The sequence below is a fragment of the Dermacentor silvarum genome, chromosome 1 (genome assembly GCF_013339745.2).
Source record: "Dermacentor silvarum isolate Dsil-2018 chromosome 1, BIME_Dsil_1.4, whole genome shotgun sequence".
NCBI classification, from domain to species: domain Eukaryota; kingdom Metazoa; phylum Arthropoda; class Arachnida; order Ixodida; family Ixodidae; genus Dermacentor; species Dermacentor silvarum.
The window spans coordinates 120,525,423-120,543,457 of NC_051154.1; the positions used below are offsets into that span (position 1 = coordinate 120,525,423).

An 18,035-nucleotide genomic window follows, 5' to 3' on the forward strand; every position below is an offset into this window, starting at 1 on the left:
TGCGTATACATGGGAGAGTAAAACGGAAGGCAGAAAAGGCCGCGTTGTGGCCAGTTCTGCACTATAAACGGTTACGTTAGAAGTGGTCTATACTGTATCTCTTGAATTCGTGTTAAATAGCGCTTTTCCTTATATTTCTGAATAGGCTTAACCTGTTCTATTGCGAGGGGTACAGTGCACAATCTTTTCAACAAAGTGACCTGCATAACGAAGGATTCTCGAGTTCCCAAGCGCTTCGTCATAAAGGCGTTTGACTGTAGCTGCCACTTCCCTCTAAAACTGGCCTGAGTTGGTCACACTCAGTGTTTTGGAGCAGGTCGGGCGCAAAACGAGGCATTTTTACGGTTTTGGCACAGCTTAGCACCCTAGCTTAGCCCAGCAAGTCACAAATGTAGCACTTTAGCACAGCTGTACTACTTCTGAAAGTATGAAGGCATAGAAATTTATAATTGCTTCAGACTCTCAAATTCTGTACATCCTGCAATCCATAAGCCCCATATTCCACCTTATCTAAGTAAAAATTTTTGATGCTGAAATAAAGGCATGCACTGAAAAAATAATGATGGTTTCGATGTATGCAGATATTTTGCCATGAGGAAAATTTCCATGAAATAAATAAATAGCCAGGATCCACCTGATCTGAACACACCCTACTGATAGAGGAATTTGCAAGTTTCCTTCTAGGGTCCAAAGCATACGTGGCTCTTGTTATAGACATTCCACTGAGTTCTGTAGCATTCTTTTGCCTGGGACACAGGATATCGCAGTGGTGACAGCTAAGCAAATGCAGAGTGCGAGCGATGTGCTCAGGGAGCTGAATGAATATTCAATTGCACATGCTGTCTCTTCACCCCAGCCCAAGTGTAACCATGCACACACAATGACTACTATCTTGAATACACCTTTATTCACATATAACAATATCACACTGCATATGTGTTACACTCGTGCAGAAAATGTCTAGTTTTAAAAATCTGGCATCAATAGGAAAGCAACGGTTATCACAATGCCTGTTATGCCAGCAAACCAAAGACCGTGCAAAAAATGGCTTAAAAGTTCAACTACCAACAACCACAAAACTAGAGAGAACGACAAGAGTACTCTAGACCAAGAAAATGCACAAGAGAGATTACTCTAGAGAAACTGAAGCAAGAACAGCACAAAAATAAATGCATATCATGCAATATAATGGTGAAAAATCAGAGCTCAAGTGTGTCCCCATATCCACCAACGTCAACAAAAGGATATCACATTACACACAAGGTGCTGGCTATAAAAATCCATGGCCAATTACTAAAGACTTGCCATTATTTATTCAAAGAATACTTGCAGCCCTACAGGAAACCCAAAAGACAAGTAAAGTTATTCAGAGACCGCAACATTTGAAAAACGAGAGTATCGATATGCTCTGTACCGCCGCACTAGTACTGGCACAAAGAGGGCTCCAGCTGCTCCTATAACCAGTGCCAGCAGAACTGTGACGACAAATGCAGCCACTGAAACTGGAAAGAGAGACGACGTGTGAGTACCCTATGCTGCACTATCAAACTTGAGACATTTTTACACTAAGAAGCTTATGCACATGGCTAGAAACATAAGATACTGTGAACTCTTTTGTTACTGCTCCTATAGAAATCAATCAATCTGATTGAAAGTTTTTCTACGGTTTATTTTCGTTGGAATTCTGCTAGCAACATCATGCATCGTCTCAAACGACGACTTAAGTTTTAAACTATTTGCCGGATTTGACTATTTTTGGCAGATTGGGGAGTCTGGAAAAATAGGAACTTTGACTGGAGGTATCGTCGAAGCTAGCGTTCAGTGCTCTAGCCCTTCCTCAATAAAACGATGCAAAATTTGCGCTTAGGTTGACTTGGCAACACAAGTTCTAAATGACAGCAGCAGTGAAGACACAGTACCTTCTCCTGGGTTGTCTAATTTTCTGATCCGACGTCTTATTGTTTTGATGACGTCTCAAACAATGGTGGTAGATGCTCATGAGTGCGTGTTATTTTGATAATAGCGTTCACTAATATCAAGTGACTATTTTTCACTCTATGGACTGCTTTTACCCATCAGTGTTTAGACAGCGAATGTACAAATTAATATTAGCAATCCTTTCCGTCATGTGGAATGTCACTCACACAAGAGCAAGCAGTCGATTTCAGACTGACCTACGACCGAAGCTCGACTAGCAGTCTAATCTCTTACATTTTGAACATCGCCTGTGCAAGTGCGCTTATTCATTACTGTACTAAGCATGGACAGCATCGACTAAGCATGGACAGCTGGGCTAGTTGGTTGTGATCAACATTACGAAACATTGTTCCAGCGCACAATTAAACACAGGCGAGAAGAGAAAGACAACACGAACGCCGGGTGCTGTCTTTCTCTTCTCGTCTGTGTTTAACTGTGTGCTGGAACGATGTTTCACAATGACAATATTGTTCAACATTCCACATTACTGTACAGCACTGTACAGGAACTGAACAAAGCAGGTGGAGGTCCCAGCGCCAGTTGAATGCACATTAGACCACCTTGCTTGCACAGAAAATCTGATTGAATGCAATAATCAAATATGAGGAGGCTTTTGCACGCTCCCTAACCTGACAAACATTACATTGTGAGCCTACAGAATGGAAGAAGAACCAGGTGCCTGTAGCAATGAGTAAAAACAAATGCACTCTGTACAATAGGAACTTACCTGTTTTCACATTTGCAAAGCTACTGCTTTCCCACATAGCCTGGGCATCACTATGGCTAGTACTGAGGCCAACAAAACTTTATAATATTCCTTTTTGGGTGATTTGACTTACAAAAGTTGGGAACTAGAAGCCAGGTGCATATTTTGTACATTTCAGATTTCTTTTATACTTTCAGTACTTATACTAAAAATAGCAAATTATTCATATTCCTTGAAATGCTTCTTCGAAGTTTTACTTAAGAATTCTCAAACAATGTCTGAGCAATTATTACTGCTTTACATACATTCAAAAGACCAGTTATCAGGCTATATATTTTATGTATCGCGGTATTCGTTGCGATTACAACTAGAAATAAACGTTAAAACATAAAAGCACAGAAAATGAGCACATTTCTAACGGTAACGAAAGAGTTAAGGTATCTTTGGGCGCACTGCAGTGCATATTTTTTATCACGCTGTTTATCAATTCTCCCATGCCAAGCTCTCATAGCGAATAAACCCATTTTTAATTTCCTGCTTTGAAGAAGATGCAGTAGCGAATGAAGCAAATGCGGTAATGGCAGTGTACCACATTCCAAGCGGTCCCAGCAGTGAAAGAAAGGGTGACATTGCCAGCATTAACAACTCAATAATATTGCAGTTCACAAGCATTCCTCAAGCATGGCTGGGCACACTTGTTACCTTCTGAAGACATTAAATATTTTGACATTTTATTTTAATAATTTCTACAGCCACTTCTGCACTCATTCACCAGTCATTCCTCATGACTTGCGAATAGCAAAAGTAATACCAATTTTTAAATCGGGTGATCGCTCTGTTCCACTTAACTATTGTCCCATCTCGTTAACTAGCAACATATGTAAACTTCTCGAGCACGTCATACATAAGACACAAATTACCTAGAAGAGCATGATATCATTTTCAAGCACCAACAGTTTTCGCAGGGGTTATTAATGCAACACCCAACTCGCCGGATTTACTAACGATATATTTTCCACATTTAACGAAAGATTTTAAGTTGACGCAGTGTTTCTTGATTTCTCTAAAGCTTTTGATCATGTTCCTCATCACAGGCTTCTAATCAAATTAACACACTTAAATATTCACCCAAACGTTTTTGCATGGATTGAAAAGTTCCTCTCCAACAGACAATTCACCTGTGCTAACTGTAACTCTTCTTCTGTTCCCTTAACATCTGGAGTCCCCCAGGGCAGCGTACTTGGTCCCCTACTTTTCTTAATTTTTATTAATGATCTACCCAAATGTGTATCATCTTGAATTAGATTATTTGCAGATGATTGTGTTATATACCATAATATTACTAATGACGCCGACTGCCTTTCTCTACAAACTGATCTTGATGCGGTGACTGCTTGGTGTTCCTCGTGGCTAATGTCTCTAAATGTGTCTAAAACAAAGCTAATGTCATTTACCAACCATTCCTCTCGACTTCCTACAGCCTACTTTCTCATCAATGCTAGCGTAGAACTTATGAAAAATTACAAGTACCTTGGCCTTAACTTTCAGTCTTTCTCAATAATGCTAGCGTAGAACTTACGAAAAACTTACAAGTACCTTGGCCTTCATTTTCAGTCTAATTTAACTTAGCATTACCACATTAAAACTGTCTTAGCATCAGCTAACTGAACATTCAGTCTTCTTAAACGTAACCTCAAGCACGCACCTTCACGCTTTAAAAAACTTGCTTATATCACCCTGATCCGCCGAAAAATTTAATATGCTTCCGCCATATGGGATCCCGATCAAGCATACATTATCAACATTGATTCCCTGCAAAACGGCGCTGTTTGCTTCATCTTTTCAGATTATTCACACTTCACCAGCGTCACAGCATTAAAACAACGTGCAGAGTTAGAACCACTATCACGTCGATGCCAGTTTGCTTGCCTAACCTTATTTCACAAACTTCACGATGACTTCTTTTCGCCACCCCTGCAGTCTTCGCGTGCCGTGACCACGCTAACAAAGTAAAACGCATAACGTGCTGCTTATCTCTTTATGAAATATAATTTATTCTTCCTACAATAATATAATGAAATAACCTACCAGCACGCATAGCTACTGACATTAATTACCTTGCCATCTTTCCAAACCTTGTTGCAAAAAAACGGTTTAGGGTAGCAGATTAGTTATTACTAGAGACCGGGTTTTAGGCAAATGCCTTTTTTGTTCCTTGCGCTCCTATTGCCCCATTTTGATATATGAGCATGAGTTAGAGGTTAAGAAGGGCTCTTATAGTGTTTTTATAGTGCCTATATATGCCTATTTTGGCGTTTGTGCCTAAATGCCTATAAATGCCTATAAATGCATATTTTCAATATCGGCGCGCCTATATGAATTTAGCCTCAAGTTTCGCTTTCGAGTTCAGGTAGAGACCATTATTCATGTTACCGGGCAACATTGACTGTTCGGAACTCTATGGGGTTCATCCTAGTCATCTAGTTCAGCGAACTTTCGGAAAACAACCCCTAGATGCTAAGAAATGGGACGCGCCGCGGTTGGCGAATGCGAAACCGCGGAGAGCCGTCAGGGTAAAGGAGAGTAAAGAGCAAAAGAAGAAAGAAAAAAAATGTAATGTGCACGCGGCTTTTGTTTTGTTTGTAATTTTTTTCGGGCACTTTTAGTGCGTTTCCAGCCAAATCATTTTGATACAGCGTAGATTAGGCGTTGCAGATACCGAAATGCGGGGTTTCCAAAAACCGATTTTTCTCGTGATTTTCGCGATCTGATCCCCGCGTCCCCCCTTAATGCCATAGCCGTATTCCAGGCACACTTGCCTCAAGGAATGAGCCCAGCTGAGCACCGCTCTCATCAGATATAGATGTTATTCCATAAAAGCAACAAGCTAGCTGGCGTTGAGATGCGTGAGGCCCCAAGAGAACGTTCTTATGTGATGGCATGATGCAGGAGTGGACGAGATGTGAACGTGTAGTAGCAGACATGCAGCAGATGGCAAACAACACTTTCTGCGTGCAATACCATCTAGCGGCCAAAGAAAAAAAAAAAAAAAAAAGAAGCTATCTAATTGTTTTAACTTATATGCATTACTTCTGCTGTACAGGTTGCAAGAGTAAAAGAAAGTTTAGTATAAAATTGCTATTTTTTTAAAGCTTCAGAAACATTCTGCTGTTAATGTATCGTCCCCAATCGAAGCCTGGATTGGTTGATGCAAACTTCTAGGGTTGCGCTTGGTCGTCTATTGGCAATGCTTTGACTCCTGTTCTCACAAATTTTGTGGCCGGCCTACTTAGTGATGTAGAAGCCAAACCGAACGCTTGTAAAGCGTGCTGTTTGCGCCATCGTAGCATTGGTTTCCTATTGTCCAGTTTGCACGAGAGCTGGATGCAACCAGTCAACTTGCTACAAAGGATTTTAGTAAAGCATTAGTCAAAGATGTGCGCCTTGCTCTAAATGTGGCTCAAGTAGATCCTCATTCAGTTGTATACTGATATGAGCTTATTTGCTTCAAACTTATTTTCACGGCTAATTTTAAATCTAGCCATGTTCAATTGTGTTAATAAAATTTATGTTGGCATAAACAAAGGCCCAAATTGCTCACATGGTTGCTGAAGCAGTACCCTGCTGCAGTTGGCTGACAAAACTACGTCTGAGAAGCGATTTGTACAATTGCCGCCCTTGCTGGTACCATAACGCTTATTACCTTGAAAACAGTAGAAAAAGAAAGATGCTCTGCTTACCTCCACCTTTGGATGGGCTTGGTCCTGGTGGGCTTGGAGTGGTGGGTGATGGTGCTGGCGTTGGATGATAACCACAGCCCACCTCATCAGTGTTATCACCGCAGTCATTAATGCCGTTGCAACGCCAATCTTGATGGATACAGATCTTGCTGTTGTTACATGTATCCGACACATTGCACCCTACAGAGAACAAATGTGCCATTACTAGAAGACAGTTCTGATAATCTGTGGTTATTGTAACCACCGATTATTGCATGCTACAGCAACAAACATGCTAATTGAAGCGCGGATCTTTTTTTACTAGGTGTAAATCGGCAGGCTCTATACAGTGCATCTGCGTAGGCATTTGTACGTGAACAAATAAAAACGCGAACAAGAAATTACAAAAGAGAACATCTTTTGCAAGTAATAATTTGAGAGTGTGATCTCGGCAATCATTACTTACCCAGTCTCCAAAGATGGTATAGGCCTCACACTAATCGTACAAGCCAAAATCATGCTGATATTATTGACAAAAACAAAACAAAATAATGTGTTCTAGTCAGCTCTAACTTATTCGTATTTAAATTGTCCATGACTGTATCTTGGATCCACGACTAAGCAATTGCAGAATACAGAGACTCGCAGTGCAGATTTGGTGACTGCTATATCACAGTGACAATGTGCCATGCAAAAGTGGTGCTAGCACTTAAGTGAAATGAAATGGCAGAGGACACTTTTGATACAGTGTGAGGATATAAACGCTTTGCCAGCTTCATGCACCACCATAGTAACTGTGATGTGCATACAGGTAAGTGTAATTGCATGCATAACCAGGCAAGGTCCAGGAGTAAAAACTTGATGACTAATGCCAGCAAACCTTTACCATGCAACAAGAAACAATCCAACAAGGAACGCAGCTACAGTGTTAAGAGCAGAGCACATGTAAATTTTATAATTTACAAATGAAACAAAGCAAACAGGGATGTGCCAATACCTTGAACTCTCGTTAACTTTAACTATGATACCTCGAATTATCAGATAAGCCGATTTTTTTCTCTGGCACGGTGTCAACTCCATGGGTTTTTCACACCTTATCTCGAAACGCTACTGCACCGAGCTCCAGATATCTCGAAACCTAGACTGCGAAAATGCTGAAAAAAATCAGTACCGAAATGTTTTTTTTGTACTTTATTGCGCAGCTGTGTTATCACCAAAACGTGAAACCAGGGCCGGTATTTTGTAGCGATGCCTTTTCTGATGCTAATGCCTTTTTGTGTTTTTCGCACTTGGTCAGCAGTCAGAGCGACTGTCCGCTCACGTTATCAACGGGATCAGCCAGCCGTGAGCGGTGGATGGTAAGACTAGCATAGAATAAAGCATAACGTATCGCTACAAAATACCAGCTGTTACGACTGGCATTTAGAACATTTGTGCCCGGCGGCTGTTTTCGACAAAGAATGCTGCACCGACAGACCTGCAGCAATGAAATGCAATTCTTGCCCTTCGGTGGCTTGTAAGGCAGAGGAGCTGGCGACTAGAACAGCGTCACCTGAGACTAATGGACATGCCATTATGTTTCGTCTCTTCGGCTGTCCGACACTCAGAGTTGATGGGTGAGACGAATTCTGAATCATCGGTCTCGTGCATCGTTAAACGACATCGGCGCTCTTTTCCGTCACAGTATGGACCGTGAATGTCAAACAAAAGAGCTCACTTGAGATGACGACAACGCCGTCCTTCATGGAAACGCTATTTAGCGTGAAGGTCCACCTCTCTGTCAAGCTGATCTTCATGAAAAGCGCAGTCATTCTTGCAAAAGGCAAACGGCAAGACTTTCCATGGGAACGGATCAAAGATGAGGTTCCCAAGTCGCCAAGCGGTTGCCCGTATGTGGGGGCGGTTGCGAAACCTTGGAGACATAATCCAGCGGAACGGTGCAACGTCAGGGGCGGGATTTCGCGAACGTTTCAGCAGAACAACATCAGTGAATTCCCGTATGAGAGAAAGGGGGAAAAGGAAGGGCTTAAAAAGTGGACCTTCAGTGCTGTGAGAGTGCTCGTTCGTGCTCGTACATTGAAAACTCTCTAAATGTAAATGTTGTAAATAAACGATTTTTTGCATCTCTTGGACGTCGCCCCAGATCTCTTGATCTCCCGGCACCATGGTACACCACCAGCTACGTAAACTCGTAATGACCGCTCGGACACGAGTCGCAACACGGCCTAGGCCTGCAAGTTTGTCCTAATGCCTTTTGCTTGAGTCTACTTCACCTTTACCTACAGTTCTTGGCTGATCCCATTGATTGCGCGGGCGGAGCGCCGCTACGACCGCTGACGCACGCAAAGTGTGCGAGAAAGAGTGACGTTGGCCAGAGGCGAGCGCGCCGCCACTTGTAATACAGGCCAGCCACACACGGTAGTGCATCGATGCCCCGTGATCGGAAGCAGCTGTTATGCATGGCTGTGCTGGCGGTGGTCACGTTACTAAGCAGGGCGGTGGCGAGCGCTTTCCCGCAGCGTTTGCTTGCAACGCGCGGCATGGCGCTTTCGAGAAATATAGATCTTGAGGCCATTCTTCAGCTGACTGCCAACGGTGAAAACGATTTTGGAAGTCGGAAATACGTCGCAGATGATGATGATGATTTAATGGCCTCCCCTTTGAAACAGGGCGGTGACAAATAGTCACCTAGCCTACGTGATTTAATCAGGTATGCTATACATGTTTTTTATCTAGCACTTTTGTATACATTTCATCACTATTTTTTTTCCCCCCTCAATCTACCTTGTACCTATGACTAAGAGATCAAATCGGGTCGTATCAATCTCTTTCCTGATTTTTTTTCCTGCCAATGCTCTAAACGTCTCTTGCTTATTTCGATTGCTGACCGGTTGATGCTTCCGTTCACTTTAAACCCAAGCGCTTCTGGAAGGAGTACGTTACCTGCTGTTCTCACTGGGTGAATCCCCTCACATTCCATTAGGATGTGTTGAGTGGTCTCAGGATTGCTGCAGCATACACGTCTCATCCAGTTCTGAATATTTGCTCCAGTATGTTTTGGTCCTTTGGCAGCCGGCTGGAGCCTCAAATAGCAAGGCATTGCCCTTTGTGTTATCGTACAGATTTTCCCTTCTAATTTCTTCTCATTCTTGTAAATATCCATTGTCCTTTTTGTTTTCAATCTTTGCATCCAATTCACTGTCTCTATTTCTCACTTTCTTTCTGATGACTCCTGGTTTTCTATTTACAGATTGAATTATCCTGTACTTGGTTGCCAACTTTCTTGACCTCTTCCTCCATTCTGTGTCCACGCTTTTCAGGTACAGATACTTGTGCACTTTAGCTGGCCATTTATTTTCATCCATGCTTCTGAGTCTTCCTTCGTAACTAATTTTGCTCTGTGCTTTTTTGACTTAAAAGAGGCCCAACCCCTGTTACCCTGCACTGTTTAATTTGTAGTTTTACCGCGGGCTCCCAAAGCCAACCCTCCCTACCGATCGTTGGTAAACTACCAACCCCAACAAGATATCTGATTTTAAGCATATAATGGCGTTTACGAACGTTAGCACTGTCACCATTACTCCTTTCCAGATTCCACGCACCACCTCATACTTATTGTGGCCTCAACGTGCTCTATGTTTCATTATTACTGCCGCTCCACTTCCCCTTTATTTTCAGATTAACTTGTTGGGTGCTGGATTGAGTTTCACCTCCGTTTATGTATATGCCGAGGCACTTAAATTGCTTGGCTATGGGTATTACGGTTGAATTGACACCACGTAATTACTCGTCTACAGTCGCTGACCGTTTATTCGGACGCTGAAAATTAGGACATGCTCGTTTATTCGAACACCTTCGCGGCACCGCCACTCGTCCCATTGAAGTAATGTATAACCACGACCGATAGTTCGGACGCTCTACAGCGCGGGGTTCGATTTTTCGGACTCCGGCGGCCTGGTCAGATGCGACGTCGAACGCCACGATACGGTCACGACAAGCTGGCCGCGATGTTTACATTTTGCTAGGTTGCCAGCACTGAAAGGGCACGCTTGCTATGGTTGGATTGCTGGTGTCTAAATCCACGCAGCACCTACAACTGTCAGTTGCCGATCTCGAAGGCTATACTTTTGTTGGCTGCACCTATTGGTTGTCGTGTTTCGGATTTAGCCAGTCCAGTATCCATTGACTGTATACCGCGGCCAAACAGTAGGCCAGGCCAAGCCAGTGTGCTTGGAAGTCGGTGCTCGGCCTTTGCGTTGTCAGTTGTTACGTGACCTAGGCCTTGTCAAGAGCCACCTTTCAAGTCTCGCTCTTTTGCTTAGTGCAGGGGTTCTCAAGTGCGTTCATCCCAGGGTATCCTGCTAAGCTCCATAAAGTGCCAAGGAACCCCCCCCCCCCGATATAACCGAACGTCGAATTATCGAGGGTATCAAGAAAACAAACAAATGCTTCACTACTTCAACACGATTTTATTTACTCAATGAATCGTCAAATCTTGTTTCTATTTAGCACAAGACCAGTGCGGCAGCTGAAATTCTCTTCATCTCATGACTGATTAGCGCTAGCAGCGGCGAAGGCCTCGTGACATCCTTCGCGGCGCGCGTGTTCATCTGAGACGCGCTTTGCAACAACGGGCGCACACCCCGATTATTTTTTCGCCACTCAGCTGCTCGCCAACAAATTGTCCGTCCATCGCGATGTAGCCGGTGCTTTTTATCTTCGACAGCTTTGCACTGAGTCAAAGCGAAACCGCTGCGGACGAAACCGCGGCCGCTATCGACGCGATCATGGACGGCGACCTTGCGGTTCAGAAGGCAGGTGGCTGACGCACGCACCAAGTCAAAACGAAACTACCTTTCGCTGCAAGAAGTGCGGACGAAACTGCGGTCGCTATCGACGCTGCCATGGGAGGCGACGACGCAGTTGTGAAGGCACGCAGCCGATGCGCGCATCAAGTGAAAACGAAACTACTATTTGCCGCAACCGCTGCGGACGAAACTGCGGTGGTTATCGACGCGATCAGAGATAGCGACTACGCACTTACAGAGGCACGCGGCTAGCCGCCAACGCGGTGTTACTCGCGGTGATAAACGCAAGAATAAAGGCTTTAAAGGCACAATTAGGCACGAAGCGCTTCGGCGTTGCTGTCAGTCACGTGCCGCGTACGATTGCCGCTGAGGACCACGGCGATGCGGACTGCGCCGCTTCGTTTCGGTTGGACGCGACGCCGTTCTTGCTCTTCTGCGGCGCGCATTTGCGGTGCTCCACGTTTTTTTTTTTTTTATTTTCCTCCAACGTATAGGTCAGTGCACACGCTATCGGCACCTACCCTATCTCCAAATAGGAGAAAGGCGCATGGTGGTAAGCTACGGCCTCCGAGATTCAAGTGCGAAAGCTTAGGCGCGCTGCCCGTTCTGAGAAGTTGGGTGGCTACAAGCTGCTTGCGTACTTATTGCGCAGTAGGTTCCGCGGAACCCACTTTGAGAACCCATGGAATCCTTAGTGTGTTAGGCCTGATTTGCTTGTTCGATCTCGTCCAGTCGTCGCGTAGTGCGAAATGGCTCCGACGCCTGTCGTACCATTTGCGCCGACAAGACGTGGCAATTACAAGACTCTGTCTATAGCGATAGCCAGACACTGTCGGAAATAAAGCTGACCTGATCGCGTGTAAGCGTGCATCTGTACAGTCGCGCATTGACAATTTTTTCCGTCCACTGGGACCATAAAGGTACTTTTTTTTCTGGCGAATCCTTTTTTTCGGACTCTCGATTATTCGGATTTTTTCGTGGTTCCCGTCGAGTCCGAATAAACGGTCGGCGACTGTAGAGGGCGCAGTTGCTCATGCCTGGCTTTGGCGTTTTGGTTTCGAACACGATGTGAACATGCATCTGCGTTTGCGCTTATATCAGCGATGCTACTGCGGACTTATGATTTGGAGCAATTTTTGGAGCATCAGAAATTTCATTTTGGAGCGCTTTGGAGCAGGCAATTTGGCATTTTGGAGCAGCTTGGAGCAGCTGATTTTTCACATCCTGAAATATTTCGAAAAAGCGAGTTGCAATTTACATTCAATTACCTGAATAATTCTTGTGTTCTCACGAGAAGCTTCGTAAACATTTCCATCTATTGCAGATCTCTTGGAGAAAAAAAATGCACTTGTGTGCATGCGACACACACAGATACAAATTGATATCGTTTCATATATTGCTAGTTTTCCCAGATGTCATCGGTAATACAGTAAAAGCTCGATGATACGATCACGGCTAATACGAATTTCCGGATGATACAAATTTTTCTGTGGTCCCGGCCGTGCCCCATTACTTTGCAACGTGCTAGAGAACAGTTCTTACGAATCGATTTTCAGCCTACGTCGGTTGATACGAATAAACGCCGCCCCACCGACGGCCGCGAAAGAGAACGAAAGAGAACAGCGCGCAGTCACGCGCTTTCTCGCGTCCTCTTTTGGTGCGGAGGCGCGGCGCCGGACAGCGCGGACTCCGCGACTGGGCGCGAAGAATTTGAAGCGGTGGCGCTTTTGGTGTTTTTGTACTTTTCCTCCTTTTCTGCGAGCCGTCAGATGGAGTGGCTGCTGCGCTTCGGGCCGCGTTCTTCGTGTTTGCGCCATTTTGCCTAGTCGCAGCGAGCTATGTCTCCCAAGCGGAAAGCACTCTCCTTTAAAGAGAAATTAGACATTCTTCGAAAGGTCGATGAGGATCCCAAGAGGATGCGGACGGAGTTGGCTAAGGAGCTAGGCCTCGCAACGTCAACACTGAGCACAATTGTTGCACAGCGAGACTATCATGAAAAACGTGCTTTCGTTCAACGTCAATTCGAACACGCTTATTTCGAACATACCGCGCACCGACAATGCTCTTAGCAGCGCGCCAAATCACGCGGCGGCACCTCCGACCGGCATTGCTCCGACACCGCCATAGAGCAAAAACTCAGGAGAGACCCCTCAATGCCGCGCGCGAAGGAACGGAGAAAAAAAAAAAAAATAAAAAAGAACCCGCGGCGGAAATTTCACCCTCTATCAAATTGCAAGGTCGCCGTTTCTGCATCGCGCTGGAACAAGCGTGTACATGCCGACTAGAGTGTTCTAGACAACCGTATTCTAGCACACACTAGTGCCGACGTCTCAGCCACGCGGATAAAATGGCAGTGAACCCTTCTCCTCTATTTTCTAGTCACATGTTGACCTTGCACGCTGCGGCAGCAGCGCAGAGGGAAGCAGTGGCGGAGGCACAGTCGGGCCAACGAAACTGCCACGCCCGCAAACGCTCGCTTCCCGATAACGGCAGAAAACGAAACTTCAGGGGGCGGCTAAAATAAGCTGGCGCCAGCACGGCGGCGGGCGCGCACGGAGATGTGCGCATGGAGTCGAAGGTGAGAGAGCTACGAGGGAGTTGAGAGGGAGGGCGAGGGGAGCCACCGAAGCGGCGGAGTTGACGTGGCCAAACCGCTTCCCTGCCGCCCTCCTCCCTCACCTTCGACGGTCTCCGCACGCACCCGTGTGCCGGCGCCGCCCGCTCGCTCCCTGAAGCTTCGTTTTCTGTCGTTATCGGGAAGCGACCGTTAGCCGGCGTGGGCAGTTTCGTGGCCCGCGCTTGCTATGCGCTTGCGCGCCGCGATATTTCACGACTCGCACCGTTCGTGCATCGTGCTATGGTGCACGAATACTTCAAAAATACGTCCTTTTAATTCGAACAAATTTTCGGGCCCCTTCGAGTTCGAATTATCGAGATTCGACAGTAGTTTTAATTGTGTTTCGATGATACGAATTTCGGCTAATACGAATATTTTTCGTGACCCCGTGAGATTCGTATCATCGAGCTTTTACTGTATCTAGAAACAGAAATGATGGACACATCGGCGGCACGCAGTTATTATAACCACGTCATGCTGCGCTTCAAACAAGCTACTAGCTGCGTTTCCGGAGTAGATAACGTCCGCCGATGAATCGCCAATTAACCTTGAAGCCTCGAGCCTCGGCAGAAACCACACACTGTGCCGCCGAGCCGCCTTGCAAGGCAGACACCACACATCGGCGCCGTGCGTGGCACGGCTAGTCACTGGAACTTGGAAAGTACCGCAACCGCTGGAGCGAGCACAGGCAACACTGCGCTGTTGTTGCCAGATTTGGTCCAACGCGTCTCTCGGGCGGCGGCAGCTCAGCCAAAGTTGGTCTTTAGTCTATGGCTCAGCTATGTAGCTTTGCTTTCAGCTGTTTATATTATCGCAAATCGACACATTTCATCGTCCTTTGCATAGAAGATGAGATGGTGCATCTACTGTGCGTGCGAAACAGTACAGGAAAGTACGATCGTAATATTTTTATCGGCGCCAAATTGGATGAAGCAAGACCAGCGACAGGACGGGCACTCGAGAGGGGCTTTTTTCGTTTGTTCTCCTTCCCGATAAGTTTTGTGCTCGCTGGAAAGCTATTCAAGGAGTATACTAAATTACTTAACAATGTGCATATTTAAGCAACATTACTCGTGTTTTAAGCATTTTATGCGTGGCAGGCCTACGTGAACCTCGGGCTTGTTTACATTAACTGTTTTACCCTCGTAGCTATTCGACGTGTTGCGGAAAAGACGAGCAGCTCTTCCTCGGGTTTTCTAGGCTTGCTACAGTGAATAACAGCATGATGGCTGCCGCAGTGGGCCCTGTGAAATCCACAAACAAAACCGCATTTCGCTTAGCTAGATACGATGTAAATTACAAGTACAGTAGCCGACGGATTTTTCCGACTCCAAAAATTCGGACTTGTTGGATATTCCGGACTTCATAGATGTACCGACAGGATTCCCATAGAGCTAATGCATTTTTGCGAGCGATTTTTCGGACGAATCTAGGTGCCAATGCTCGATTTTCCGGACTAAATCGCTCGCTCCGAGCCACGCTACCCGATCTTGGAGGCCGCCATGTTGGATTTTCCGCTGGCTTGGCCAGGCTTGGCTTCCAGTGCCCCCCTGTATAGCCTTCAAGATTAGTAAATGCATGCTATCCCCTCGTCTCTGAGGCCATGCCCGCTCTTCCTTGGCCGACAAAATTTTCCAAAATCTGCACTTGCTTTTCATTTTTTTTTCTTTCTTTTGTTAGGTCAGCTCGGCACTATCGTCATATCACTTAAGCGGAATCCGTTTTTCTTTTTTTTTCGAAGTTTCGGTTGCGCCGTACGCTGTGTGCGGGTGAAAGCTTGCAAGGGTCAGCCAGCAACCACAATTTAATCTCACGCACGCGAGAGAGGAAGGCGGCCGGAGGCGCGCGCGGACTTCGTTTGCTCGCGGGGCACAGGGTGAAGGCGGCGGAGACGGTGGGGAGTTGCATTCTGCTCTTGCGGCTGCTGCCGATGTAGCTGTCGTGCAGGCACCGTATCTTGAAAGCGATCTGCTATGTGGCCGAAGTGTGTGCCCGCGATCTGCGATGGGTACAAAGGGCGCGCGCCGAGTGCCAGTAGCTTCGTATGCGCCGTTTTTTTCTTTTTTTTTCGACGTTCGCATTGAAGCGAGAGAATAGACAGCGCGAAGGTCAATTTGCCCGCGGTCATCGAGCGAGATGTGTTCATGTAACCTGTGCACGCGTGACACCGTGCTTATTTAGTTAGTAAGCGCATATTTACAACTTTATACGGCCGATAAAACTAACATCCTTACTTCGTATCGCTGTCTATTAATTTGCTATCGCAATTGATGCTCCGCCTTTTGGGCGAAAGTGGCACATTTTTCTTAAGCCGCTCTAGGCCTCATAATTTTTTTCTCTTGGGGGGAGGGGGGGGGGGGGGGCGAATTTTTCGGACTGCTCGATTTTTCAGTCCCCGCGAAGTCCGGAAAATCGGTCGGCTACTGTACTCGGAAAGTGAAGCATTGAAATGTGCGCCACCCGTTCTAAATGCAAAGCGATCCCGATGCTCGTGTGTCACACAAGATTTTTTTTTTTTTCGGATGACAAGGTATCAAGCGCTGCCACGAATCGTTTATATGCGTGGATATTATCGCTTTCTAACGTGGCTACTGATTTAACCGCGCATGAAATGTTTCATACAGATCTACTTCTACGAAAATAAACGGTCCCTGACTGCACTACAAGAAAAGGGATGCTAAAACAGAATTAACCAGGTCATGTTCGTGTTGTTTTAAACAACACACGAGAAAATCTATATTTTAAATTTCAACATTGACAGGTCGATCGATCTTTATTGCAGTGGTTTTCTCACTACACTTTGTTATTTTTGACACAGCCGCCCGTATTCCGTCGCTTTTCGAGCCACATTTTGCTCGGTTCTGCATATTTCTGAGCACCTCCTCGCTTTGTTTACTCAAGGTAAACCGCAGTCTTCAAAGCAAATGCGCGAAGAAGCTTTTCCATCACATTATGGCATTTAGGGAGTTCAATGATATACCGCAAGGAGCTTCTCAGCTTTGCGATATCAACAAGTTCACCAAGTGGGAGTGAACTTGTCGCCGCTCTTTATCCGGTGCAGCCAGAGATAGCACGGCGCTTGCTGCCGCTCTTTCCGCTTAACTGGTATCGCGAAAAGCGCTTTCCCGGACTCCCGGCGGTTGCTGCACCCGGGCATTTCCTTTCATTTTGTTTTAAGTCTACGAAAGTTACACATACACTAAATTATACAAAATGCAAAATCTGACCTCGTTGATGACTCCTACGCACGGCGTGTGCGAGCGATGTCTGTCTGCTTATCTCCTCCGGCGCGGCTTAGATCCGCCATCTATAGTGGAAAGTGATCACCTGACAGCAACTGACCAATCGGCAGCGCGGCGGCTAAGAGAAAAGGGCTGCAGTACTTTCCAGGTTCCAGTGACCTTAATTGGGACGTATGCACTAGAGCTTTCTCGTCTCCCGTTTGCAGCTAAGGTTGCAACTAAGGCTCGCCCTATCGTCACGTTGAACGCTTTAATTGCCCGGTGGTGCAATTGGCGATAGACGCCGTCAAATTCGAGACTGTTAGGCGCAATTTTCGTCGATTGTATCAGGATGGCGCAGTAAATCCCAATTGGCGCACTTTGGCGCAGTTGGCGCAGGAGTGGAATCACTGGCTTATATGTCCGAGGTTTGCCGTTGCCTATACATGACCAACGTGTCGGTTGCTGGGTCGCACATAATATCACAAAAATTATCTACTGAAAGTACCGCTCCTGGTACATTGAGCTTTTGTGAGGAAGTCAGCGGTTACCAGCGCCATATTGGAAAGGCGTCATCTTGGCTTTACGCGGTGGTTATGCTTATATTTTTGTGAATTTGGCTATCTTGAAACTCCGCTTAACTGGACATTTTTTCCAGTTTTTACTACTTCGAGTTAACAGCGTATTACTGTATTTGACATTTCAAGTACGAACTGATTAGATTTTGTTATTCGATTTGCGGATTCACTATTCAAAATTGTTAATTATTTGTTTGTCCTCAGTTATAAAGGCTAACAACACTTAATATAGCATGACCCATGAAATCCCTTTAAACATACATATTACCCATGGTTCCTTCACTGAACACAACACTCCACATGCATTTGGTGATGTGCTGCTCTTGTTTTATTACTGCTATTGGTATGACGTGTCAGATAACTGAAAATTGTTTATCATTAACAAGATCCTCAATTGACTGTATGTCAA

At 45.5% G+C, this 18,035-nt stretch overlaps 1 protein-coding gene across 2 annotated transcripts in view; it reads right to left on the minus strand.

The window, feature by feature from the left end:
• Nucleotides 1-885: 885 nt before the first annotated feature.
• Nucleotides 886-18,035, minus strand: part of LOC119435935 (uncharacterized) — a 167,538-nt gene continuing 150,388 nt past the window's right edge. For both annotated transcript variants that reach the window (XM_049660887.1, XM_037702637.2), the window contains 2 exons: nucleotides 6,424-6,603; nucleotides 886-1,502 (listed from right to left, as the gene is read on the minus strand). In XM_049660887.1, coding sequence (XP_049516844.1) covers nucleotides 1,363-1,502; nucleotides 6,424-6,603 — 320 coding nt within the window. In that variant the 3' untranslated portion in view covers nucleotides 886-1,362. The remainder of the gene's footprint in view (nucleotides 1,503-6,423; nucleotides 6,604-18,035) is intronic.